The 27,095-nt window shown below is 42.3% G+C and overlaps 1 protein-coding gene across 10 annotated transcripts in view; it reads right to left on the bottom strand.

Moving 5' to 3' along the window:
• The window catches only part of Stk38l (serine/threonine kinase 38 like), a 53,885-nt gene extending 30,542 nt beyond the window's left edge, over positions 1-23,343 (bottom strand). For 2 of the 10 annotated variants that reach the window (NM_172734.3, NM_001346666.1), the window contains exon 1: positions 23,226-23,343. Coding sequence is in view for 3 of the 10 variants with exons in the window: in XM_030255357.1 (XP_030111217.1) it covers positions 22,765-22,771 (7 nt within the window). In the remaining 7 variants the exon portion in view is untranslated. Of the gene's footprint in view, positions 1-22,764; positions 23,006-23,225 lie in introns of those variants that run through there. The other 8 variants (XM_030255360.1, XM_006507032.3, XM_006507027.2 and 5 more) reach the window with 7 other exon arrangements.
• Positions 23,344-27,095: the final 3,752 nt, after the last annotated feature.

Here is a 27,095-nt window from a genome sequence, read left to right as displayed (position 1 = left end):
GCAAAGCAAGAAATCTAAGCGTTCACAAATTGAAACATCCTAAGATTATGAACAAAGGGGCTAGAAGGAAGGATCATAGTTAAGAACATTAGTTGATCATGCAGAAGACCTGGGTTCAGTTCCTAGTACCTATAGCATGGCTCACAACCATCTACAATTCCAGTTCCGGGATATCTGATATCCTCCTCTGTCTTCCATAGGCACCAGGCACACACACAGTATACACACGTATACACAGGAAAAATATTCATACACATAAAATAAATAAATCTGAAAGATTTTTTTAAAAAAAGTAACAACATTCTTAAAAATTAGATGAGAAGTTCTATATGGTGGCATATGACTTTAATCCCTGCATTTTGGAACCTGTAAGTTCAAGGTCAGCCTGGTCTACATAGCAAGTTCCAGGCCAGCAAGGGTTACATGAGTGAGACTCTGTCTTAAAAAAAAAAAAAAATCCATGACCTATAAGAGTAGATGGTATAAGCAACTGCAAAACGTGGCTGACTCTAGCAACCTCTCTTCAGTGTTACCACATGAAACCAAGCTTTCATTTTCATAGCTGTATGCTAGATTCTGACATTTAGTTAGGAATCCTCTCACCTCTGTCCTCAGCTGTACCTTCCTACAAAAAATGTAGACTCTTCCCTCTAGGGTCTTTACTTGGAAAGAATGTGGTTTACCATCCCAGCCTCAGGCTGACTCTGGTTCCTTTGCCAAGGCATTTCTACTACCATGGAGACAAGGATACAAATGAAAGACCCTTTCTAAAAGTTGCATATAAACCAACAATATGTTATAATTATAGAAAGCAAAATAGGATATTTTAAAACCCCCTAGTGAACAGGGGTGATTGTGCACAGCTGAAATCCCAATACTCCAGGAAGACTGTGTTTGAAGCTAGCCTATAGGTAGATAACAAACAGCCCAATCTATTTGTATTTGCATGTCATGTGGGTTTCTAGGGCAACAGTAGTAAAATCAAGCAGGTAAGCTAACAGCAGGTAAGACTGACCCAATAACCACACCATAAGACTGTGGGTGTGCCAGGGACTAGAAGAATAAATGGTATGGAAAAGTACCCAGTGTTGCTGAGTCTACAATACCACTGAAATGAAGTAAGACTAACCCATACCAACAGTGGGTGCAAAAGCACAATGGCCTGGGTGGGGAATCTCTGATAAAAGCAGGGCTTTAGACTAGGAATCAGTCACATAAGCTACTGTGCCAGGTACAAACTACTAGAGTAGGTAGCTCAGTTTAGCCTTATAATTAAATGCCAAGTGTCACAGTTCTTTAGAAGCTCATGAAGGCTGGGGCTGCTGGAAGGACACTGCAGTCACAGGACAGTGATCTAAAAGCCTTTGCCTGGCCAGAACCCACCCCTCTAGACTAACCTAAGTGAGGTCCTTACCATGGTCTGATCCTGACAAGTCCCTCTTTCATGAGACCTGCATCCACCCAGTCCACCCAGTTTCCTGATTTGATGGAAACTTACTAATACATGCAGAAGACCCAACGTGTGAGCTCGTCTATTTCTGGAAAGAGGTAGTTCTTTCCAAAATTACTGCGTCAGAACTTTTACCAGCACTAGGTTTGGTTAAAAAGGGGGAGAAGTTTATTTTTAGTTAAATAAACAGAATGGAAATTCTGTCTCGTTCCAAGAAGCAAAAGCTAAAGCTACAGTAGCGTATGTGACACAGCTGGGAAATTACTCCAGAAGGACTGGGACAGACCTTGCTTTATAAAAATTTAAATTACAAAAAGTATTTAATTATATGCAAATTCTACAGTTATTTTGCCTTTTTACGTTTTACTCATTTAATTGACATAAAAATATGCTAATTTATGGAGTATCATATGATGCTGGACACCTGTACATAACATGTAATGCTCCAATCATTATAGTTATCTGATTTACAAAGCCTATGAGATCATGTTTCTCTACCCATTTGTTTTCTAGCAAGGAACACACTACAGCCTTCTTCAGGTATTTTTCTGTGCAAACAGAAAACTCACCTTTAAGTAGATTTCACATCAATTTCACTAAAATAAGACTATGTAACCCTCTGAGTTTCCTTCCTGTTGTTTCTTCATGTATAATTGTTTAAAGTAATTGCTGGTGATTTGACTTAATCACAGCACACAGCAGGATGTGCAGGCTTCACACAGGTCTCTGGGCACTTTGTAATAAAACACAATCGTGGTTACACAACACTATGCTTCACACCCAATGCAGCACACATTTTTAAAAAGTAAAAACAAGTGCTGGAGAGATGGCTCAGAGGATAAGAGCACTGGCTACTCTTCCAGAGGCCCTGGGTTCACTTCCCAGCAACCACATGGTGGCTCATAACCATCTATAATGAGATCCCGTGCCTTCTTCTGGCCTGCAGGCATACATGTAAGCAGACTGTATACATAATAAATAAATCTTTTTTTAAAAGTGATGAAATTTAAAAATAAAAAAGTAAAAACAGAAGAAATGTTGCATATAGTTCCCTACGTACCTCAAGAGTGGTTGAGGTCAAAGATTGAAGGGAAGAGCAGGGTACCAAGTTATGTTTGGAGAGAGCAGGTATCTTTTATTGCACAGTAGGGTGAATGTAGTCGGTCTGTCTTTCTCAGAGGTAAATGTGTTAGTGAACTTTCCACTGCTGTGACAAACACTGTGGGCCTGCAGTAAGGCAGAGCTCTGGTACACAGAGGCCAGCACAATGCAAGCACCTCTCAATGAAAGCTGGATCCAGTGGCTAGTGAACAAGCTTTCAACACATGGGGCTCTTTTCAGAGAGACAATTCATATCCAATCCACAGCAGCAGCAGAAAAGCACTCTAGGTGATAGTGAGACCCTATCTTAAAATACCAGGAAGAAGAAAAGAGGAAACAGAAGTAAACACAGTGTGAATGAATCAGATCCATCATGGCTCCACTCTGTTTAAACTAGTAATGGACTCAAGCAAACACCATGCTCCTCCATTTACTTTTTCTGTAGAGTTTGGGAGGGAAATCCTAGATGGGTGTAATATCAACTTGACAGAATTTAGAATCACCTTGAAGACAAGTTGTCATGCGAGTTTCTGAATTAGGCTGAGGTAGCACACCACCTAGATGTGGGTAGTGCCACTCCACAGACTGAAGTCTTCTTGGTCTGAATAACAAGAAAAAAACAAACTGAGGGCCAGTATTCACCTCTCTGCTCCCTGGCTGCAAGTAAGATGTGGCCAGCTGCTTCAGGCTCCTGCTTCCATGCTTTCCCCACCATGGTAGACTGTACCCTCAAATTGGATCGAAATGAACCCCTCCTTCCCAACACTGTTTTAACTAGGTATTCTGTCACAATGACAACAGGACAGCCTAGCTGTACAGACAGCCTTGCTGTCTGGCAGATAGATCTTAGTGTCATAATGGAGTACATACAAATGAAGATAATTCATTTCTGATGGCTAAATATACTTCTGTCATCTTCGCAACTCCAATAACTATGTAAAATACCCTCCATGTGCTGACATAGTAGGCTTTTTTCCTAACAGGTGTCTTGTCTTATATCTGTGCCTCACAGAAAGGTACATCAAAAACACCATCAGAGAAAAGCAGTCTAAATGACTCAAACTACATAGACTTTTGATTCAACTTTTACAATACAACAGCATTTTTCCCCCATGCTATTTGTGGCCAGACTTGGTGGTGTATACCTAAAATCCTAACACTTGAGAAGTAGAGACAGGAAGAACAGCAGTTCTCAGCTACACAGAAGTTTGTGGCCGGCCTGGGCTACATGAGATTTTGTTGTGGAACACCTGACTGACAGGCAAGAGACTCTAAGTAAGTTAGAGACAGAGCACTGAAAAGAAACATTGAACAGCCGGGTGTGGTGGCGCACGCCTTTAATCCCAGCACTCGGGAGGCAGAGGCAGGCGGATTTCTGAGTTCGAGGCCAGCCTGGTCTGCAAAGTGAGCTCCAGGACAGCCAGGGCTATACAGAGAAACCCTGTTTCAAAAACAAAACAAAACAAAAAAAGATTAAAAAAAAAAAGAAACATTTAACAGATTTAAAAGTTAACCACAAAACCACAGGGCACCTCTTCTAGACATGCCCCATTTCTGATGACTGCTGTTCTGAAATTTCTGCCTCTTCTATTTATTTCTTCCATTATTTATTCTCCTTGTCTATTGAGACAAGGTCTTACTACACAGCTTAGGTTAGCTTTATACTCTTGCCCTCCTACCTTAGCCACCCAAGTGCTAGGGTTACAGAGTGTGCCACCATGCCTATTAGGATCAGCTCTGTATAACAAACATCAAAACCTTAAAATCTGATTAGTCTATCCCATATTCCTAAGTTTAAAAAATATTAGCACTATTCCAAAGTTACTAACAATAAGAGTATAATTCAAAATTCATGAACTTTATCTGTGTACCAGGTAATTAATATACTTAATACTTGACACATATTATCTCTTCTTGTATGGATGCTCTACTCATCCTAAGACGTCACTTCACTTTGCAGAAGACACTGGTGCTATGAAAAGATATATATCTTACTCCAAGTCTCATAGTCAACACCAGCCTGACTCCAGCCAAGGCTTCCCTTGCACTATGCAGTTCTGTCCCTCCCGAATGAAGTTGTTTACCTGGGAAGGCACTTATTATTCCTGATTTAAGGATAAAGAAGTTTCAGACTTGAAAAGCTGATGACATTTAGAGATACACAAGTAAAAAAGAAGCTACTCTGAGTGGATAGCTCAGGCCCCTCTCACTCCCCCTGCAAGACTGAGCTTTACTCTAAGAAGCAAATCACCTGTTCCCTGGGTATCAGCAGAGAAGACAGTCCCTACCCTTGTTTGAAGTAAACAGATAAACTCACAAAGTAAAGAAGATAAGAAAATCACACACAATGGCTCTGTCAGCCTAGCATCAAGTCAAGATACTGAGGATCTTTAAACGTGAAGCTTCCTTTCATGCCCAAGCCCACAAGAGTGAACTACTGTTAATTGTTGTCTGTCCCTGTATAGTAATGGCACTAGCTCTTTCCTCAGAAAATAAATCTCTTTCTTCCTTTTAAAAAATGGAGACAGGGTATCTCTGCAGTTCATGCTGGCTTCAAATTCTGCATCCTTCTGCGTCAGGCTCCCTTGTGCTGGGCTCATGGATGTACAACACCATGCCCAGCTCCAAAGTCAGGTTCCCAGAGTCATGAATCCTAGTACTGCAGAAAATCTGATAGGTACCATGCGTGATGAAATGAGTACTAGGAAAACAAGGCCGGCTATGAAGACAAGGAAGCTGGACTGTGTTTGTTTTCCTAGTATCCATTTCACACACAGAGAAACTGTCAAACTTTCTGCTGTGTTAGCTCTCAGAATGTCTACAATTAAGTTCTTCCAAAGCAAGCAGGTTCAACAGCTCTGACACCCTGGGATGGGGCTGTCAGAAAACAAAAAACAAAGCACAGGAGCAATTTTGTATCTCAAGGAGAATGACAAGAGAACCCACCCTAGAATACACAGAGGCACAGTCCAGTCATCAGATACAGAAATCTGGATTTCCTTCTACGACAAATATGGAATTCAGTCAGTGAGATGCCTTCCATACAGAGAGTTCATTTTTAGTCCTTATTTGACTATAGAAAGTTGGGAAAGAGGAGACTTTTCCTCTCCTTCCTTGAGGATGCAAGAGAGGAAAATGTAATATTTAAAGCTGATGGCACAATTTAAAAACTTTCCACAAAGGTGCACACCCAGCTGAGTCACACGCCTAAGCCCTCGTGGGTCACCTCAGTCCTGGCCTTCTTAACCAAGGTCCTCCCGGCTCTTCCATTCTCCTTGGAACTGAAGGGGTGAGAAGCCCCACAATGACAGACCCATGGGGTTTGCTAGCCAGCCAGCCTAGACTTCTTAATATGTTCCATACCAGTGAGAGATTTTGTTTCAAAAATGTTTCTCAGGATAATGACTGTGAGAAATGCAGAAACACAGAGAGACAGACACACAGACACACACACACACACACACTGGGATCAGGGGAGGGAGAGAGAATCTGTGTCTGGCTGTCTCTCTCAGGATGACTACATCCAAGTCGACAGTAACTTTAAGCCTAAGAGCTGGTAAAGGCCTCTGGGATGTTGCCTATTCTGTCACTACTGGCTCTCTCTATGGCACAGAGCCTATGCAGGACTGAATTAAAGGCACCATCATCTAACATTTTTCAGATCTTTGTCAACTCACTAAGACCCACGAAGTGTTCATATGGAACTCTCCAGCAACTCAGTACTAAACTTTGCTCTTGTCTCGACAGTTCTATGCACCACACTAATATGTGTTTTTCCAATTTCTGGCTATCAAATTTTTAGGTAAAGTCTTTTAAAACTATAAATAAATATTTCTTTAGAGCTCAAATTTGATAAATGTGCCTACTTCTAACATTTCACAAGGACACTGCTGAGTTAGAGTCGCATCCCATCCTTACAGCTGTGTGTTCTTAGGCAAGTCACTCCATCTGTCTAGGTCTTGTGTTCTTGTGGATAAAAAAAAGGATACCTATGAGATACTAGACACAAAGTGATGACCAATCTGAAAAAAGAAATGGCCACTGTCAATGTCAGAGCATCATTCCTGTGGTGGTTACTCTGTTACCTTCCCTGTCACCATCCTACTGATAAGAGGGAAGTCCATCAGCAGACGATAACCAGGATCTCTGAACTATATGCTAAGGAAAATAACACATGAACAGGCAAACAAGTTACATACTCCAAGTAACTTCAGTCTGACCACACCACAAGACCCAAGGCAATATCAGTTTAAGACTCATCTGAGTTGGCTATCCTCTCAGGGCTTGGGGCAGACACAGAAGCAAGTTCATGCTCATCCTTGGCTATACAGGAGTTCAAGGACAGCCTGAGTTATAAGAGACCTTGTTATATCAAATACAACAAATAAACAAGATACATTTAATCTCCCTGGCTACTACTACAGATCATACATCTGGTGAGACAGGGAGGTCTTCAACTACATTACAACATGGAATAAAACAATAATGTACTGGCTAGTTTTATGTCGACTTGACACAAACTAGAGTTACTGGAGTAAAGGGTACCTCAATTAAGAAAATGCCCCCATAAGATAGGGCTGTAGGCAAGCCTATAGGTTATTCTCATAATTACTGACTGATGTGGGAGGGCCCAGCCCATTGTCACTCTTGTGCTGGTGGTTCTGGTAGCAAGCAAGGAAGCAGCACTCCTTCATGGCCTCTGCCTCAGTTTCTGCCTCCTGGTTCTAGTCCCCTTTGAGATCTGGTCCTGACTTCCCTCATGATGGACTGTTACATGGGAAGTAAACTGAGATAAGCTCTTATCTCCCCAAGTCACTTTGGTCATGCTGTTTCATCACAGCAATATTAACCCTAACTAGAACAAAGTGATCTGAACAGGTAATTAAATAGACTATTTTCTCCCTTAGGGAAGAGAGGGGAAAAAAATCATAGCAAACAATGGTACTAAGAATTGGATATTATGGGTAATAAAATGTATGTGCCATGAATAGCTCATTGCCACAGATGTGCAGAATATTCAGGACTGTGTAGAAGGTTCACTTCCATATAATCAAAGTCTTTAAAATGTCACCATACAAGATGGCCTAGTCGGCCATCACTGGAAAGAGAGGCCCATTGGACTTGCAAACTTTATATGCCCCAGTACAGGGGAACACCAGGGCCAAAAAGGGGGAGTGGGTGGGCAGGGGAGTGGGGGTGGGTGGATATGGGGGACTTTTGGCATAGCATTGGAAATGTAAATGAGCTAAATACCTAATAAAAAATGGAAAAAAAAACAAAAAAAACAAAAAAAAATGTCACCATACAATAAAGATCACATAAGGAAGCAGAAGATCTATATGACACAGAAGGAAAGACTGACCACACTAGTGACATTATGATCGTTTTTGGTAGCTCTCTGCTTTAGGCACTGATCTAAGTGCTGACCCATGTCCCTGGGAAATTTTAACATGAGATTTTAACTGAGATTATTCTAAGGCTTGTGTTTTATTAAATATAATCTGGGAAGCATTTTAAACTACAGAGCCACCCAGATGGACCCAGTAAGAGGCAGCAGCGAGTAAGGGAAGAGGCCAGGCATCCTGATCCTAGTGGCTGACTGTGCAGCATGACCACCTGCCTCAGAGCCACCACCATTCTTAGAACCAAAGGGCTATTTTGTGTTGTAAAATCATGCATGCATTTTTTTTTTACTCTTTCCCTTTGTGATTCTACTGTCAACTGAAAAAAGAAAGAGAATATGTACAAAGTGAGAAAACTTGTAAGTATAAGAATTCTAAACTTTCACGATTATGACAGGCTGAGACTAAAGAGCCACTTAATATGGGAAGAACTCCACAAAAGTCTTCTACTTATATTTCGAATCAAACCTCTGAATTAAAAAAGTTGTTTGTTTGTTTTTTAACTAGTACTTCAGTAGTAAAACTAACAAAAGAATTTTCTGGTTTTGGCTTGTCTGTTTTAACCAAAAATTTCCTTTGGTAGAAGTAACTGAGCAGAAGTGGAGGCTCATGAATTCCAGGCCAGCCCATATAGGAAGAGCTTGACTCAACAAAAACCAAAAAGCGATGTGATCTTACACACATATGTGCATGTGCACATAGATTTCCTATCCCCTTCTAAAAGCAGGGCCAGGAGGAAGGCTGCAGTACATGAATCCTCTTTTCTCCTTCATACCTTTTGGCATTTTCTAAGTTTCTAAAGAGCATTATATGCATTACTCCTGGAATAAATTACAAAGTAATTTCAGTCTGCATGTGTAAGAAGAGCTATTCAGCTTTGTATTAGAGTGATTGTAAAAGTGTCCTTGACCCTGTGTCTGACTCTGGGGGAGCACCTTTCTCTGGGTTAAGCATCCTCAACAAGGCTGAGGGACTCATCTAAATCTTCTGGCTCTATCACCCAATCTCCCGTTTCTACTCTCTGTATACATTTCAGCTTAAACACCTAAGAGTTAACTCATATTTGTCATATCTGACAATGGTGGTGTCCCCTCTGCTACACAGGCAAGAAGCCTAGAAAGCAGCTGGTCTTTTGTCTCCCCTTTACCCACATTAAATTCATTCATAAATTCTTAAATCCTTCATCCCTCCATCTGTGATCATGCTGCAGGACCTCTGTCTACTGAAGCAGCATGAGGGCAAGCTTACAGATGCCAGCCTCTCATCTCTAAGCTACTGCTCCTAATTTAGAACTGGAATGATGCCACGCTTGGCACAAAACCTCTTAAAGTCATTCCAATCTAAACTTCTAGGCTCAGTTTTTACTAAATCCTGTACTGTGACCCACCCTAAATATTTTTATTTCCTACCATTCATTAGTCCCCTCCCTCAACAACCAAATGGTGTGCTATAATCAATCTTACTACCAAGCCATGACTATCTAAATTTTAAAATGGACCTTCCTTAGGATTCAGAGGTATAGATCAGGGGCAGAGTATGTGTTTAGCAAGTACAGAGCCAAATTCCATCTCCTGAACTAGGAACAAAAAATAAACAAACAAAAAACCTGTGGTAGGGAACTAGATCAGTCTACACAGTATGAGCCAAGCAATCACGAGGACCTGAGTTCCACCCTAAGAACTTATGTAGAAAATCCAGGCACCAGCCTGAAAAGACAGCTCATTGGTTAGGAGTGACTCCTGCTCTTCCAGAGGACTGGAGTCTAGTTCTCAGTACCTACATGAGATGGCTCACAACTGTCTCTAATTATACTCCAGAGGATCTGATACCTTCTTTTGAACTCCAAAGGGCCCTGCACTTAGACAAGCACACTCTTACATACAGACACATACATATACACATAAAAATATTAAAACAAAAAACTACTCTAACACAAAGTAGGCAGCATCCCTGAGAAACAAGGTTGACCTTTGGTGTCTACAAGGACATACATACATAGATACAAAAATGCTCCTTCCTAGCTAGAGAAAGGACCAAAAGAGCTGAAGGGGTTTGTAGCACCATAGGAGGAACAACAATATGAACCAACCAGTACCCCCAGAACTCTCAGGGACTAAACCACCAATCAAAGAGTACACATTGAGGGACCCATGGCTCCAGCTGCATATGTAGCAGAGGATGGCCTTGACGGACATCAATGGGAGGAGAGGCCCTTGGTCCTGTGAAGGCTCTATGCCCCAGTGTAGGGGAATGCCAGGACAGGGAAGCAGGAATGGATGGGTTGGTGAGCAGGGGAAGGGGGGATGGGATAGGGAGTTTTTGATGGGGAAACAAGGAAAGGGGTAACATTTGAAATGTAAATAAATAAAATATCTAATAAAAATTAAAGAAAAAGAAAATAGATGTGACATACAAAAAAGTTCCTTCTTTTTCCTGCTATTTGCATTTAAAGAAAATAATGAATTTTCCCTCCTTTGCTAGAATATTCATATCTCCAATTTCAAGTGCCAGAACTTTTGTGGCACTTATCACCAATCTCACAATAAGGTGTTAAATAACACAAGTCCAAGAAGGCAGATTTAAGTCATGTGTACTGCAACCACAAAGTTCCATACTTCTTGATCCCCAGAGCCTTCCTATATTCACTCCCCATGATACTCAAGATAATGCTAAATGTATAGAAATGCTCAAATCTTGCTGACTGAGCTAGCAAAAAGTCCAATCAAGCTTCAGCCCAACCTCTTGTTAACACACACAGAGCAACTTGGGCGGTCAAGTGTGGTCCTAGAGTGCAAGCGAAGACTGCTGAAATGCACTGCTCTGTGGGAGGCCCTTCAAGTGCAGTGACAGCAGAGATGCTAAACCCTACACCAAGGACAACAGAGCTGGCTCTGGGTATCTTCCAAGGAGACAGTGACTGAGAATCTCAAATGTTTCTCATCTCCAGAAAAAAAAAAAAAGGCAGTAGGGTTTAAAAGGAGCTTAGACTTTTAAACTGCCGAGAAAGTCAGAACTGCCCAAGAGAATCCTGCTTCAAAGATGCTGCCACCTAAGCCATGAATCTCTCTGGGTTGGCCTGCTGCAGGTCTTTTGGGAAGAGGCAGTTTTCACACAGAGTCGCACTAACCTGCATTTACCCCATGCTTTAGGTTTCTACATAGGCTATCCTTCCCTCACTGACTGACTGTAAACATGGGATGAGAAGGACATGAAGTGCCTTATTAAATCAGCCTATACAGCAAATACTTGTTTCATTCTAAGTGTACTAAACACATGCCTCCTCCTATTACTCAGAGCCACTGCAGAAAGTCGGTGATCATATGCATTTTCACAAGAGAAATGCTGATCGTGGTAGTGCACGCCTGTCATCCCACTTGGGAGGCTGAGACAAGAGGACCTGAGTTCCAGGCTAGCCTGTCTCAATAAACAAACAAATAAAAATTTCAAAATGAAATGTTTTAGAATGTTCAACTTACCAATACCTAGCAAAAATTTTAAAGTGCTTTCTCTCTTCCTAAGGAAGCATTTTAATTTGTTTATTTCATATCAAATCAGTTAAAACACATGGAACTTATCAAATGTAAACTACAAAACTTGTTTTGTACAGTTTGGGGCTCAAATAAAGACCTTCAAACATATTAGGAAAATACTGAAGTACAGAAAACAGCCTCAGTTGACATTTCTGTTTTGCAAAGTTGACATTTTCCTTTAAATTTAAAGACATACTTGAATTCCATTCCAATGTACAGTGATTAGGTTCTCAATACAGGCATCACTATTGCCTGGACTCAAATTCTAGTAGACAAGTCTTTAACTTGTGAGTTTTGTTTTGTTTTGTTTTGTTTTTTTAACTGTATGAGTGTTCTTATACTGAGTGGGTGACATAGAGAAGGCAGAAATGGAGCCTGACTGGTCTGAACCTCAGCATACAGGAAGGGACCCTGATGGTGAGAACATCTCATTAAAGAGCATAAAGAACGTGCTTTGATGGCAGATACCCTACATAACACCTGCCTGGCACTTAATTTCTGAGGAACATGACTTCAGAACAGCAACCTGTAAACTATGTGCTGCAAGAACAAACGGAAAGGATGTTAGCAACAATATGGCTTAGGTCCATCTCCCTTGCAAACCCAGCAAGCCCATGAGACCATGACTGGAAGCTGGGTACTCAACAAAGAAAGCACTTGACCCTTCACCAGCAAGCATCACAGAGGAGGGTGAGGCAGGGCTCTGGATTGGATGCAGCAATGGCAGGAGAGCAGAGGCATCAAAGGCACTGATACTCTAGAGACAGGAGCTGATGCAGAAATGAGCTGAGGTTACAAGGACCTCGACTTTGAGGATATCTGCTAGAATTCTCTAAAATATAGGAGTGCATTGCTAAAATAGTCCATTATGTCTCATATAGTGAAAGAAATATAGACATGAACGTGACCACTGGGAGGAAGTGAGCTGACTGAATGGAGGGCAATTAAGCACAGAATTCTGAAATTTAGTATGCTAGCTAGAAATAGGAATATGGAACAAATCAGGGAACACAAATTACAAAATGTTCAGAACAAAGCAAAGTCAATCCTGCTTGAGATGCTAAGGGAGTGTGAGTCATGTTTAGGAAGCTCTCAAGAACAGAACTCAAGTGAAACTGGCTTTGATTAATTAGCCCAAACAAGCACTAAGCATCACTGTGTGCCAGCACTGCTCCTGGGATACAGGTCATTGATATGAAGGGTTCTTATGGTTCAATGGGGGGAGGGGAGATGCAAAGCCTAGGTGCTCAGAGACACATCCAAAAAGTATGGACAGTCGTGGGGAAGATTTCACTATGGGAGTTTACAGGAGGTAGGAAAGGATGAATTGGAATTCTGGGAGAGGAGGGTACTTACTACTATGCTGCTGTTTCTCTTGACAGCAAAGATCTGGGACAAACAAACCTCTACAACTTCCCTAGATGGATTTTACAAGTTACATTCCACGACAGGAGGGGGAAATGCGCTCAGAATTAGATATATTTGGAGACTGATTAAACACAATGGCTCAATGCAAAGTAAACTTGGTGGCGAATACCTGTCGCCATCCTGGTACACCATCCTAGTAGTTGGTACTGAGACCAAGACACAGGAAAGGCCAGCTCAAAGCCAACTTAGGCTACATAGTGAGACCCTATGTTACAAAAACAAACTAAACAAACCTAAAATTGTTCATAAATTTTGTAAGACTCACTTGACTTACCACTACAAGTAAACTGGGAAAGAATTTTAGACAACATCCTTACCAAGCAATTGTGGGCGACTCACCAAAATCTGGGAAGAATAAGCCAAAGTAGGAAACCAGCATCAAAATTCAAACAATTTAACAGAAGATTAACTTAAATTTAATACAGAAAATACAAATTATATTTGAGTTAAAAGTTTTTAATCAAACACAGGACTGGGAAGATCTATAAAGTGCCTGCTGAATTAGTATGAGGGGCCTGAGTTTGGGTCATGGTGGCATACACATGTATCATGGGGAGGTAGATAGACAGATTTCTAGAGGAGGCAAGCCAGGACAGCTGACCTGGTGAGCTACAGGTTTAGGGAAAACCAGGACCTACACACACACACACACACACACACACACACACACACACACACACACATACACACTCACCTACACAAGCTTGTACACACACATGCAAAGAAAAGCAAATGTTAAGTGTGAGACAGCTACCCTGATACACACATTTCCACATTCTTAAACCTCAGGCAGAAATAAGGAGAGTATCATACCTAGTATGTGTCCAACCTTTCCATACAACATCTACAAAGTTCACACCTGGGAACCACATTGTAATAGGTCAATTTACACTTGAGGAAGTACTCACCACTCTGCCAGCCCCCATAGTCAGGCATACATAGAATAAGTGTTCTCATGACTTAAAAATTTAGTTAACACCCACTTGGACCACAAGGAGTGGGTGAAACCAGTCATCAACAGCAAGTAATTCTAAGATGTGGCTGTGGAACCTGCACTGAGAAAGATTCAATTTCTGAGAGACAAGACTGGAATGGAAAACACCATAAAAAGGATGTATAAAGACACTTTGGAAGGCCAAGAAGCAGCACCTAACTGCCTGAAAGGAAGAGGACATCGAAGGTGTCCTTTAGAGAGGAGAAACCTAAGCAGAAAACACAGGATTACCACAAAGATGGGGAAAGGGCACAGAAGGGCCAATGAGATGACTTGGTTGCTGAAGGCACCTGCTGCCAAGCCTGACAACCCAAATTGGATCCCTAGGAGTTGTAGGTGAGTCAGAACCAACATCCACAAATTATCCTCTGGTTTCTACAGAACATCAATGTGCCCCCCTCAATAAAAACATATAATTCCTTATAGCCTCCCTGCAGACATTCTATTCTCCCCGTTGCCTCTGAAAGAATGCACTCCCCCCCCCCAGACCACCTGGTCTTTTCTAAGCATATGAACTTGCCCCTCTCCACCCAGGGCCTCCACAATGCTGTAGGCCTTCTCCTTCTGTCCTTTTGTCTTTCACTTCCCCTAGCCCTGCCTATTGCTCATAAATGTTTATTATACCCAGTTATGGTACTAAAACTAACACAGCTGTCTACCCAGGTCCTGGAAACACAATGGCCACTTCCTACTTGCAGTCTGCTATTAACTTTTCAGTTGTTCTCAGAGAAATGCAGAAATCTGTCCACAGAACAGAAGAACCACACCACAGAAAGTACATTGATGAGCTTCTAGCTGCAATAGTGGAATGTGCATCAGAACATAGTACACTGAGCAGCAGGGTGGGCCAACAATGCCTGACAGTACTTGAAGGTATCCCACAGAAAGTGTTTCATCAACCTTACAGAAAAGACAAATGCTGATTTCCTACCAGAATGCCACTTCCCAGGACAACTGGACTTGAAGCTATGCTTTGCTACAACAATTTCTCTAGAAGAACCCGAGTAGGGCCTTGCAGTAATTAAAGGCGTTCAATAGACCTTTCTTCCCTAGCTGATAGTAATGTCACCTTCTCTATCTAATTTCACAAAATAGAAGCAAAGATGCTTCCAGCAGGCCTATATGAAGAAACAAAAGCACTTTCAAAAGGTCAGGGTGTTCAAGCCAGATAAAATAACACCAAAAAGCACTGAAAATAAAAGGCTCATTTATCCTACCTAGCCTCAGGTCCCAACAGTAAAACAACCCAGGGCTCGTGGCCCCCAAATGTTTCAGTCTGTTACATCACTTAATGTTGTCTTCTTGTTGTTAGTTGGCCTTAAGAACTGCTTATCCTTCAAATGGCAGCTCAAACACGACCCCTTCCTGGGAAAGACCATGTGGTTCCTAAACAGGTGCTCCTTTTCTTTGTCATCTCACTGCTTCTGCAGCAGTGCCCTACTGCAGTGCCCCACATAGAAATACCATTACAGAGTTGATGCCTGGCTGCCTGCCCAGAGAGGGGAGCACCATGACTTTCCAGCCCTACAGCACCTGGAGCACAGGCAGGCACTCAGCACAAAGGATCACCCCAGGTCTAAACTGGAAGGCAATGCCCACCACTCCAGTATCTCCCATCCTGTCTAGTTGAAAACAACATGACTGAATGAATAGTGCAATCCTGTTAGTGGTCTTCCCAGTTCTGGTCTCCCTTCTCTAAGATTGCCCCCTGTGTAGTCCTACCACTGCAATCTTCCTAAAGCACAACTTTAATTAAATGTACCAAGCTGTGTGGCTGTTGAAGCAAAGGCTGGGATGCTGAAAACCATCTCTCTCTAAGCTCAACAGCCTCAGATTAAACTGGCAGAACAGATAGATAAGATTCACATAATTAGCATGTAACTTATCAGGTGTTATAGGGACACACCCAAATTATGCTAATCCCTTTGCCTGGCATGTCCTTCACTCTTAAACGATCAACTCACAATAGACTTCACACAAGGAACTTTCCTAATCTGCCCACTAGCAATCTCTACTTCCTCTGCTCTCTAGCGGCTTCACTGTGTTTGTACTGCAGTTATTTGTATATTCACAGTAATACATATAAGTCAGAATCCAGCCACACAGAACGATAATACATCATACTGTCAGATTTTCTAGGTACCTAACACAGAACTGGGCAAGAAGCTGAATTAAAATTACCTGCCTTAGATGCATCAGGAGTCTGGCACGCCTTGAGTGCTAACCCATATTAAGAACACCAATGGGGCAATATGTGCAGTTCAGTACTAACATCTTCCCACTCCAGTCACTGAAAGAGGAAAAGTCTTTTCTGTTTGGCTTGATAATGGCTGACATATGGAGATTCTCCTCACCAGATGTGAAAGATGTGTCCAAATGAATGAAATGGATCTCTGTTGTACAAACACAGCAAAGGGCAACTCTGAGTACTATAAACCAGGCAACCAGCCCCTGCTGACAAACACGGAACAGCCAGCCCCACAGGGCAAACACTGCATGGAGTTTCCATAATGGAGGCCTGTCAGCAGGCCAGTGCTTAGCTACAATGCTCCTGGCTAGTATAAATTAAATGGCACGAAGCAAGATACTGGTACAAGATGATATTTCCAAAAATAGACCATTAAAAAGTTCTCTGATCTCTCAAAGAATCCATCTTCCCATGCTATGAAGTGTATACTGAATTTCCTATAACACTAGCACTGTAAGTAAGGTACCTCATATCCAAGCCTAGAAGAGCATACCTTTAATTACAGCAGTTAGGAGGCAGACACATTTCAAACACACACACACACACACACACACACACACACACACACACACACACACACACACACAAAAGCGTGCGAGGAGGAGGGGGGAGTTGAGATTGAGAGAGATTGTTCTTGTTCACCAAGCCTGGCTCAGATCCTCTGTTCTTTTATTTAATTTCTATCTGTTCTGCCTTACCCTTCCTTCAGCACAGAAGAGAGCAGCTGAGCTCAGGATGAGCAGGGAGGAACATAACTAAGAATTGAAGACTGGGAGTTTCAGGATTAAAAATGAAAAACTGAAATCCAGCCTCACGATTTGACAAATTCAAGAACAATGCCCAAGGCTCAAAACTATGACACAGTTAAAGAAAATGCTGTGTTGTAATATTTAGCCAACTCTAACTGGTTTTAATTATATCAGATGGTTGACAGTATTGTTTACCTTGGCTTATTTGTTGAGACCAAGAACCAGGTCTCATTAACTAAGTTTGTAGAGTTCTCAACACCCTGCCTATAGTGACTTTTAATCTATTAAGACAACTACCATGTACATACTTGGGTTAAACTCATGCACTCAAGTTTAAGGGTAGTTCTCTCTATAAGATTCCAGGTAAATTAATTAAATCTGAGTTTTTCTTTCTCTCCCTGTATGGATCTAACAGTGGTATCCTCACTACATACCCACGAATGAGTTAAGAATGTATAAAAGTCCTTCACAAAACTGTAAGACATAGCACAACATACAACTAGTAGTCTTAAAATAAGTTTTCTCCAGGAGCAAGCCTCTCCTTGCTATAATTCTGAGCACAGTTGTACATTTTTCCCAGAAAAATTTATATTTGACATGCAAAACTCTAAAGAGCTCCTAAGGGGAATTATCCAAGAGGTAGAAGGGAAAAATGAAAAGTCAGGTGAGACTGGAAACTGGATAAACAGACAGGAGAAAAAAAAAAGCTTTTGCAATAAAGTAACCGGAGAGAGAGAGAAATTCTGGGTCTTAAGGGTCACTATCAAACTCTACCTCTATCTCCCCATATTCCTGGTCAGGTCACCTCAGCTCTCTAAGCTCCAGTTTCCTCAGATAATAATCCATAAAGCTCCCCTGGATATCCAATCAGATTATCTATATACAATGTATTTATGCTAGTGAGGACTGTGCCAGTATATATTAAGTAATAAATTAAACAGTTATTGAGAAATTAGATGTATCCCTGGTGAGAACAGAGTGAAGCCTGTGTAAGAGGGAGAGAACAGCTCTGAATCAAATCTATGAATCAAATTGGGAGATGACGTTTGATCAATATAAAGCAGCTTCGCTGGACAACTGAGAATTGTTGAGAGAACCACAGTCAAAATTCCAAGTCACAAAAACACCAGGCACAGCAGCTCATGGACATGTATAACAGAGTGTGAAACCATACCAAGAAAGTGAGTGTTAATGTCTACAAGCATTTCTCTGCCCAGACTCAACTGTCTATAAACTTTGATAGAGACAATCAAAGCCATGACCCACAGCAAAGGGCCTGTGATTTAGCATGCAAAAAACAGATGGCACCAGCAATTAGTAGTCATCCGGTGCTGCCATCTTGATTCTCGTTGGAAGTGTTGATTTGCAATGGATCTGAGGGGCTAAACATTACTAATTCCACCAGCTCAGGAACCACAGTAAAGATGCTCCAGAAACCAGGAGAGGGGGAATAAATTTGCTTCGTGAATCAAATACAAAGGTAGTAAACAATAAGGATGGTAATAAGAATAAGTGCTACCTTCATATACTCCATCAGAGATTTGCATAAATGCAAACACTGTACATGCGGAATAAGACCCAACAAAGACCAGGAAAACAATGAACCTGTGTGTATGCACAGAGAATCAACTGCAACTTGGGTTGGCAAATCATCCAGTATTCATTCACTACAGGGAAGGCAGGAGCCGGCTCAGGAATTTAAAAGTGAGGTGACAACAGACAATAGAAGGTTGATGTGGGGTCAATGTACATTGCACATCCTATGAAAATGTCACTATGAGATTTCTTATTCTGTACAACTAATATTCGTAAAAAATAAATACATAAGCTAAGTTTCAAACAAGTACAAGTTCCCATAGGCTACTAGCAAGGCTTGAGTTTTGTTTAGATTCACACAACATGAATGTATATTGTCACAACACCACATGACCTGTAACAGTCAAGGTTTTCCCTAAGATCTGTGCAGAGGCCTCTAGGAGGGAGGCATCATGCCTCAATACTTTTCAATACAGACAAAACTATTCCACATGGGAAAAAGATGTTCTCCAAATTTCCATTCCCCAAGAAGGGTGCTTGCTTTCGCTTTGATGGAACACATGATATCTCTTAGGATAAAGAACCTTTCAAAAGCAAACCTGTACTTAAGAGAACCCTGTAAACCAGAGTCCTCAACCTGTGGATTGTGACCTTTTTAGGAATCCAATGACCCTTCACAAGGGTTGCATATCATATATCCTGCATACTAGATATTTATATTATGAATGGTAACAGGAGCAAAATTACAGTTATAGCTACAAAAATAATTTTAAGGTTGAGGGGCACCACAACATGAGGAACTGTATTAAAGGGTCACAGCATTAGGAAGGTTGAAAAGCACTGCTGTAAACCTTTTTGTTTTGGTTTTGGTTTGGTTTGTTTTTTTAAAGACAGGGTTTCTCTGTGTAGCCCTGGCTGTCCTGGAACTCACTTTGTAGACCAGGCTGGCCACGAACTCAGAAATCTGCCTGCTTCTGCCTCCCGAGTGCTGGGATTAAAGGTGTGCACCACCACTCCCGGTGCTGTAAACCTTTTTAACTATTAAAACAAACTTAAAAAGCATCTACAAAATTTTGGGCTGCAGATCTGGAAGGTACTGTCAAACGTACAAATAACTGAAAACAGTAAGACAACCATGAATGCTATCTGCACATATGTGACAGAGAATTAATTGCAGATGCAGAAACCAACAGGATGATAAGTGGAAACAGAGATTTAAGATGTGCTGATATCTTCTTTTTACTATCTTTGTCTTATTTCATGAACTTTAAATACTGACAGCAGCTACTTTCCCCATTAAAGCTTATCAATCATAAACTGTTGACTTAGAGAGAAGGATCCTAGAACCTATCACATTCAGCCAAGGAGAGATCACTTTTTACACTCTGAGAGACTGGCCCCTGATCTTTAACAAGTAGACATCATCTGAGCAAAGATGAAGAAGGTAAGAGCCTAGATCTCACAGTATGGTTGGTAAGGATAGGCAGGGACCCACCAATGCTCACATATACACCATTTACGTTTAAGTGAATTTACTGATTCCAGTTTTCAGTTAACCAGTACCAAACATTAAGCCTGAAAATTCATAACTAGAACCTGACAGACAATTTTTTCAACATCCATTTATCTAGCAGACCTGTATGAAGCACAGTGTCTGATATTAACACCTGTGACTTCACATTCTCCGAGACATTAAATGACACTCCAATATTGAGTATCCATGGCTGAACTTCTCTCATTTTACACATGTACAAAACTCTATTCCAAACCTTGCTTCAGACATTATCGGAATAGCTATTTATGGAAATAAAAACTGAAAGGTCTGAGACTGACATCAACTCAATTTCAACTTCATAATTCAATCCAAACAATATCTAATGCCAAGTAGCCTTTAGACACACAAGATATAATACAACAACTGAAATGTTGCAGCAGGGAAGGGGTATTCCTAATTTCTCATTTTGAATCTACATGGGTCTCACTTGATGGCTACAACTAATTAGCATGAAAAGTAACTTTCAAAGTGACTAAATTTTACATGCCAAAAATAATATTTCCTTTGCTGAGTGTGGTGGTGCATACCTTTAGTCCCAGCACTGTGGAGACAGAAGCAAATGATTTGTGTGAGTTACAGCCAGCCTGGACTAAGTTTCAGAACACCCTGGAACTATACAGCTACACAGTGAAACTCTGTCTCAAAAACAAACAAAAACCACAACTCATTTACCTAGGTTTTCACTTCGTTGGCATTCCCAAAATTTAGATGCATTTTCCGAAATCCACTCTTTGCAACTACAGACCTGAGCAAGACCTTCCTGAATGACAATGGGAGGTAGTGTGTAAACCCATGGTGTCTAGGCCAAAGCAACTCTACTACTTACTGTCTACCTGACTTTGACACCTCATTTACTCCCTCAGCAAGGTGGGAGTAATAGAAACGCTCCCTCTGGTAAACAAGATATATAAGCGAAGGGTTTGGCAACAGAGGCCCTGTATAAAGTGTTCTCTTACAGTCTTACCATCCACCAGGTCATCCAAATCATCTGCACAGATGCCTTTTCCTCCTGAAACCCTTGAGTTGTCTGGTAGGACTGATCCTTCCTTCCTTGGCTTCAGTAGGAATTTTATATTCTAGTTACTGGAAGTGGAGTCACATGTTTCTCCCTCAGGACAAAGACCACAGCATTTGTGTAAGGCAGGCAACTAACCCTTCTCTCCCTTCATCCCTCCTTCCAATGCTTGTAAACAATAATATCCTGGCAATCAGCAGAACCTTTACCTGGAGATTGAAGTGCCCTGTAGCCTGTATATGGCAGCACTGATCATGCCTCACTAAATACTTCCTTGGGACTTGAACAGAAACTGTTGGGGGAACAAAGAAGAAAGGATAGGAGAATATACCTGCTTGTTTAAACACAACTCTGCTGCCTTAAGCTTGCTTTCATCATCTCACTGAAAGAGACCATGGTGCTTTTCATATAAAAATTCAAGGGCAGGCTTTCTGCATATGTCTAGTCTAACCCAGTCATAGCTTGCCCATCTGTTGATTTGAAAGTAATGCTAGGATTCTCAAACAGCAATATGCTTGCTTAACTGGTCCTACATTTATGGAAAATAAACTCATTTAACATTACAGCAAGATACAAAAATCCTCCTGGCTTTGGTGTCTTCAACTTTTCCTAGCTCTGTGAGAAGGCACTTGCTAAGGCATGTTACCAATTCTACTAACAAGATGTCACTGGTCTTTGAGAGAGTGGAACTTTTCTAAAGAAAAATGGCCAAACTGAGACTAATGCTTTATCATTTTGGTTTTTTATCATTTTCCTTTGTTCTTAATGTCCCACTTTTTGAAATTAAAATCTAGTATTTAAAAAGCTGCAGAGTTTGGTTTTTGAGAAAGAACTTAAAGTTGGGTGGGTAGAGAGGAGGAGAGGATCTGGAAGGGCTTGAGGGAGAAGGGACTATGATCAAAATATATTTAAAATTTAAAACTGTTTTAAATAATAAAAACTGCAGAGAACACCTTTTTATTTAGACAGCCTTAGTTTCTATTCTTTGGCTTATTTGTAAGCAAACTCAAGAAAACAAGTGCTGAGACTTCCAGTATTCTATTTAATGTGGTTTTTCTGAGTCTAATTTGTTCATTACTTAACAGCAAGGCCTTTCAAAAGAGCACGGAAACTACACCGAACTATGCTTCTCATTCTAAACACATCCCAACAAATGGGATGCCTAATCGGGCCTCTAACTAGGAGAAAAAACGCTCAGCAGAGCGAAGGCAAATACCAAACTTTTATCCCTTGTACTTCTTCTGAGACCAGGATTTTCCAAATAAAAGTACTTTTATGACCTCGCGCAATATCATAATTTATCGTATATTTAACTAAATTATCTCCCCAAATAGACACAAGAGCAACTAACTCAAATAAAGTGCCTCTTGGCCACGAGGGAAAGAGCATAATAAACTTAATTGTTTTATATATCCTGAGGCGTAAGAGAAAAACCTTTCCATTTAGGCTTGTGCGTGAGACATCAAGACAACTTGATATGCAAATTGCAAGGCTTATTGACTTAAAGTAGGGAGACCTGACCGATTTAAGCCACGACTGCCAAATAAGGGGTAATCACCACCTTAAAACCATTGAACTTTGTTCGCCTGGCTTCTTGGCAGTCGTGTGGCTAATACCAGAGCCAAATCCATAAGTGGCTTCTACCGAAACGCGTCCCAAGTTGCAGAGGAGCCGGAGAGCGCGCCGGCTCTGCACCGAGTGAGTCCCGAGGGGCGGCAGCAGCGCACCTCTACACCAGCCGCTGCTCCAGACCCACCTCGCATCTCTTCACCGCGTTTCTCCAAACTTCGGGACCCAAGAGCGACCCCGCAACAGAGAAAGTAGCATCGGTGACAGGGACGCCGCGGCTCGGGCACAGTTTGCCGTCGCTGTGCACCGGCAACTTTGTGCCGGCGAGCCGTGCCCTCTGCGTCCGGAGGGGACGGGAAGGTGGGCCCGGAGCAGGACGCGCGCGGGGCTGGCGGCTCCGCTCCCGGTACGCAGGCTGCCGCACCCGGCTCGGCGAAGGCCCCGGTGACTGACAGGCGGTGGGGGCGCGGCCCCGCCTGCAGCCCGGGGACGCCGCGCACGGCCGCGGTTCTCCGCTCCGCCAGGGACACCTGGGCTGGGCGCCGCGGGCTGTACCGCGCCAAGCCCCTCACACCTCCCCGCAGCGAGCGCCGCCCTAGCCCCGCGGCCCTGCCCCGCGCCGGCGCCGGTGCCCTCGCCCGCTCTCACCTGCCGGTGTCGCCCGCGCCCGCTCAGCCTCCTCCTCAGTCACCGCAGCCCGCGGCGCGCGTCTCTCGCGCCAGGCCCCGCCTCGTCCCGCCCCGTGAGGCGGTGCCAAAGCGGCCGCGCCAGAATCTCGCGAGACTTGATCTCCTAGATTTTTTTTTTTAAAGGGGTCGCCCCTGACGTCATACGCACCCAGGCGGAAGTGTCCTTCTGGCGTCAGCGCCAGTACCGACCCCCACCTTCGCGGGCGGAAGTGTAGGTTGGTCCAGGAACCTGAGCTCAGTCTAATCACTACTGGGCGTTGTAACGTTCTTGTCTCATGGCCCTCTCCAGTTCTAACTGGTTCTGCCTGACCCTGAGAGAGGCCTGGTGTGATGGAGCTCTCCTCAAGGCAATGCAAAGATGGCTCCATAGAGGAGAGATCACCAATGTAGCAGCTCTGTGACTTCCACGTCTCTATAACTGAACCCGAAAGGCTTAGGAGGATTTAGAATTTAGGAAGACCACAAGAAACTTACCAGCATACATGAAAATTTGCTAAACTTACCTGAAAAATCCCAGAGCAGTTGACAACATAACATACAGCATTAGGCTAGAAAATTGTCGTCGTCATTGTCTCTTCCCTTCGCATCAAAGGTAGGCAGGCAAACTTCAGGACCCGCGGACTAGCCAAACACTATACACTGTGTGTCCTACACACACCTACTCTTAATTTATACATCCAGCACAGTAAGAGATTAACAACCGAACCATAGATTTAAGCAACCTCAACAACATTTACTTTAAAAAAACAAACAAACAAACAAACTTTGACGCCAGGTACAGTGTTTCATGCATGTAATCCCATCACCAAGGAGGCTGAGGCAGAAGCTGCGGCAAGTTTGAGACCAGCCTGGGCTACATAGTGAGTTTGAGCCCAGCTAGAGCTACAGAGTGAGACCCAGTCTTAACAATACAAAAGCAGGCTAAATCTTATCTTTGATGTAGACAGCCAGCTGCTCTTGTGCTTTGGGGCTATTATGAAATAAAATGAGGATTATTGGAACAAGGACCATGCCTCCCAGGGGGCCAGGAGTTTCACATACACAACATTGACACTCCAGAGGAACTGCTAGCGTCCTGGGAGCAACACAGTGAGGGGAGTGAGAGACTTCATTGGCTACTTAGAACGGCATTTTCAGTTTAAAACTGGTGAATCATTTATTTCTGGAATTTTCCACTTCATAATTTTGGAACATGGTTGACTGTGGGTACTGCCAAAGTGAATCTGTGGATAAAGGGAGAAGAGTGTGTGATATTTAGAAAATCACTTTCCCATGGAGAACACAGGGGAGAGTTTTGGGAAAGTGACAAGAGTTTTGCTTTTTAAGATAAAACTGGTCTTTGAGTAAGACAAACCAATATTCCCAATCACTATTAACAAATCCATTCTTGGAGCCGGGTGTGGTGGCGCACGCCTTTGATCCCAGCACTCGGGAGGCAGAGGCAGGTGGATTTCTGAGTTCGAGGCCAGCCTGGTCTACAGAGTGAGTTCCAGGACAGCCAAGGCTATACAGAGAAACCCTGTCTCGAAAAACAAAAAAAAAAAAAAACAAAAAAAAAACAAAACAACAAAAAAAAACAAATCCATTCTTCAAACAGTGGGATTTTATGAAATACCCTTAGCTTTTACACTATTAAAACAATATATGCAAGGGCTAGAGGATGGCCCTCTTCTGCTCTCACAAAAGGCCAGAGTTAGGTTCCCAGCACCCACAGCAGATGGTGCACACCTTAGTAACTCCAGTTCAGGAAATTGGATGCCCCTTTTCAGCTACCAGAGGCACCTACATACATGTACATGTGCACACTTACACAGAGACACATATATACAATGTAAGGGTCCAAAAATCACTGAAGGAAGAGCCCAGACTCAGATAGTATGCAAAAACAAAGAGTGTTTATTCCACAGAAACATCCAGTATGCAAGGGTCAACCATTCTTTGAAATGACGATCCCAGACAAAGGCAGGCAGGCCTTCTTACAGGAAACCAAGGGAACTCTCTAGAAGAATTAGGTAATCTATAATCTCATTGGTGGGTGCTAGGGGGCCACAGGTGATCAGTGGTCTACATTCCAATGTCATGAATGTTCAATCATGTGTGGCCAGTGGTCTGTATCCCTATATCACAATCGTTCAACCACGTGATGAAATAGGGCTGCCCAGCGCAGATGGCCCATTCTGAGATAAGATATTTCCCATTTTTGTGTTTATCCCCAGACTGTTCTTTGGGAGGGGGTTTTATGATCTTGTTCTGGATTTTATGGTCTGTTCCTAGAGCTGCTGTCTTATGACTTAGTCCCCCAACTTAGTTTTGGGGACTTATGGTCTATTCCTGAAGCTGGAGCCTTAAGGCCTTTTTTGAAATTAGGCCTGGTCCTTAAATGAAGACAAATTCAACATAAACAAATAAAAGTACCTAAACTGTTTGGGCAGTGGTGGCGTACACCTTTAATCCCAGCATTTGGGAGGCAGAGGCAGGCACATTTCTGAGTTCAAGGCCAGCCTGGTCTACAGAGTGAGTTCTAGGACAGTCAGAGCTATACAGAGAAACCCTGTCTTGAAAAACCAAAAAATAAAAATAAAAAGAGAGCAGGGCGTGGTGGCGCATACCTTTAATCCCAGCACTTGAGAGGCAGAGGCAGGCGGATTTCTGAGTTCGAGGCTAGCGTGGTCTACAGAGTGAGTTCCAGGACAGCCAGGGCTACACAGAGATACCCTGTCTCGAAAAATAAAATAAATAAAATAAATAAATAAAAGAGAGAGTTTTAAAAGTATCTAAACTTAAAATATTTATAGCAGTTGAGGACTGGGGGGGGGGGCGCAGAATTCTGGAGCTTATTCCCAGACAGCTCAGTCATTCCAAGAGCTCAAAGTTCATCGGATGATCCTGTCTCAAAAAATAAAGTGGAGGACTTGTGAGATAGCTCAGCAGTAAGAGCACTGACTTCTCTTCTGAAGGTCATGAGTTCAAATCCCAGCAACTATATGCTGGCTCACAACCACCCGTAACAAGATCTAACTCCCTTTTCTGAGTGTCTGAAGACAGTGTACTTACATATAATAAATAAATAAATCTTTAAAAATAAATAAGGTGGAAAGTCCGTGGTGTAGCTTAGTGGTAGAGCATTTGCCTGGCATGTACAAGGCCCTGAGTTCAATCTCCTGTATCAGAAACAATACAAAACATTTACCTTTTGGCCTGGATGTGTGGCTCAGTGATTAAGAGTAATTACTGCTCTTGCAGAGGTCCTAAGTTTGCTTCCCAGCATCCTCATGGTGTGTCTCACAACCACCAGGAACTCGGGCTCCAGGGGAGCAGATGCCCTCTGGCTTCCACCGGCAACTGCACTCCCGTGAACATAGTGACACACCATGCACAGAATCAGTTTGCCTTAAATATAAGGTGGAACATTATTGAAAAAGTTGCTTCTGCACATGAATGTATATTTGCATCTACCTGTGCATACATACACTCACAAAACACAGATAGATAAACACAAATACAAACTAATATCTCTAAGTTTGTCATATGAAAGGAATCATAGCATGATTTCATTATTCTGTCTCCTCTCTCTGTCTCTGTCTCTGTCTCTCTCTCTCACACACACAAACACACACACACACACACACACACATACATTAAATTCTGTGGTTTTTTTTTCATGCATGGCTTAAGAAAAGAAGGAATTTGATATTCAGGTATTTGTGAGGAAATTTGTTCTACTTACATAATCATATAGTCATTGCAAATGGCAGGTTTAACTGTGATCCAACAAGCTTGGCAGAGGCCTGTACTCCTTATACTATATGCATCTTATATATACACTTAT

The sequence above is a fragment of the Mus musculus genome, chromosome 6, assembly GCF_000001635.26.
Source record: "Mus musculus strain C57BL/6J chromosome 6, GRCm38.p6 C57BL/6J".
NCBI lineage: Eukaryota > Metazoa > Chordata > Mammalia > Rodentia > Muridae > Mus > Mus musculus.
This window is presented reverse-complemented; position numbering and strand designations above follow the sequence as displayed.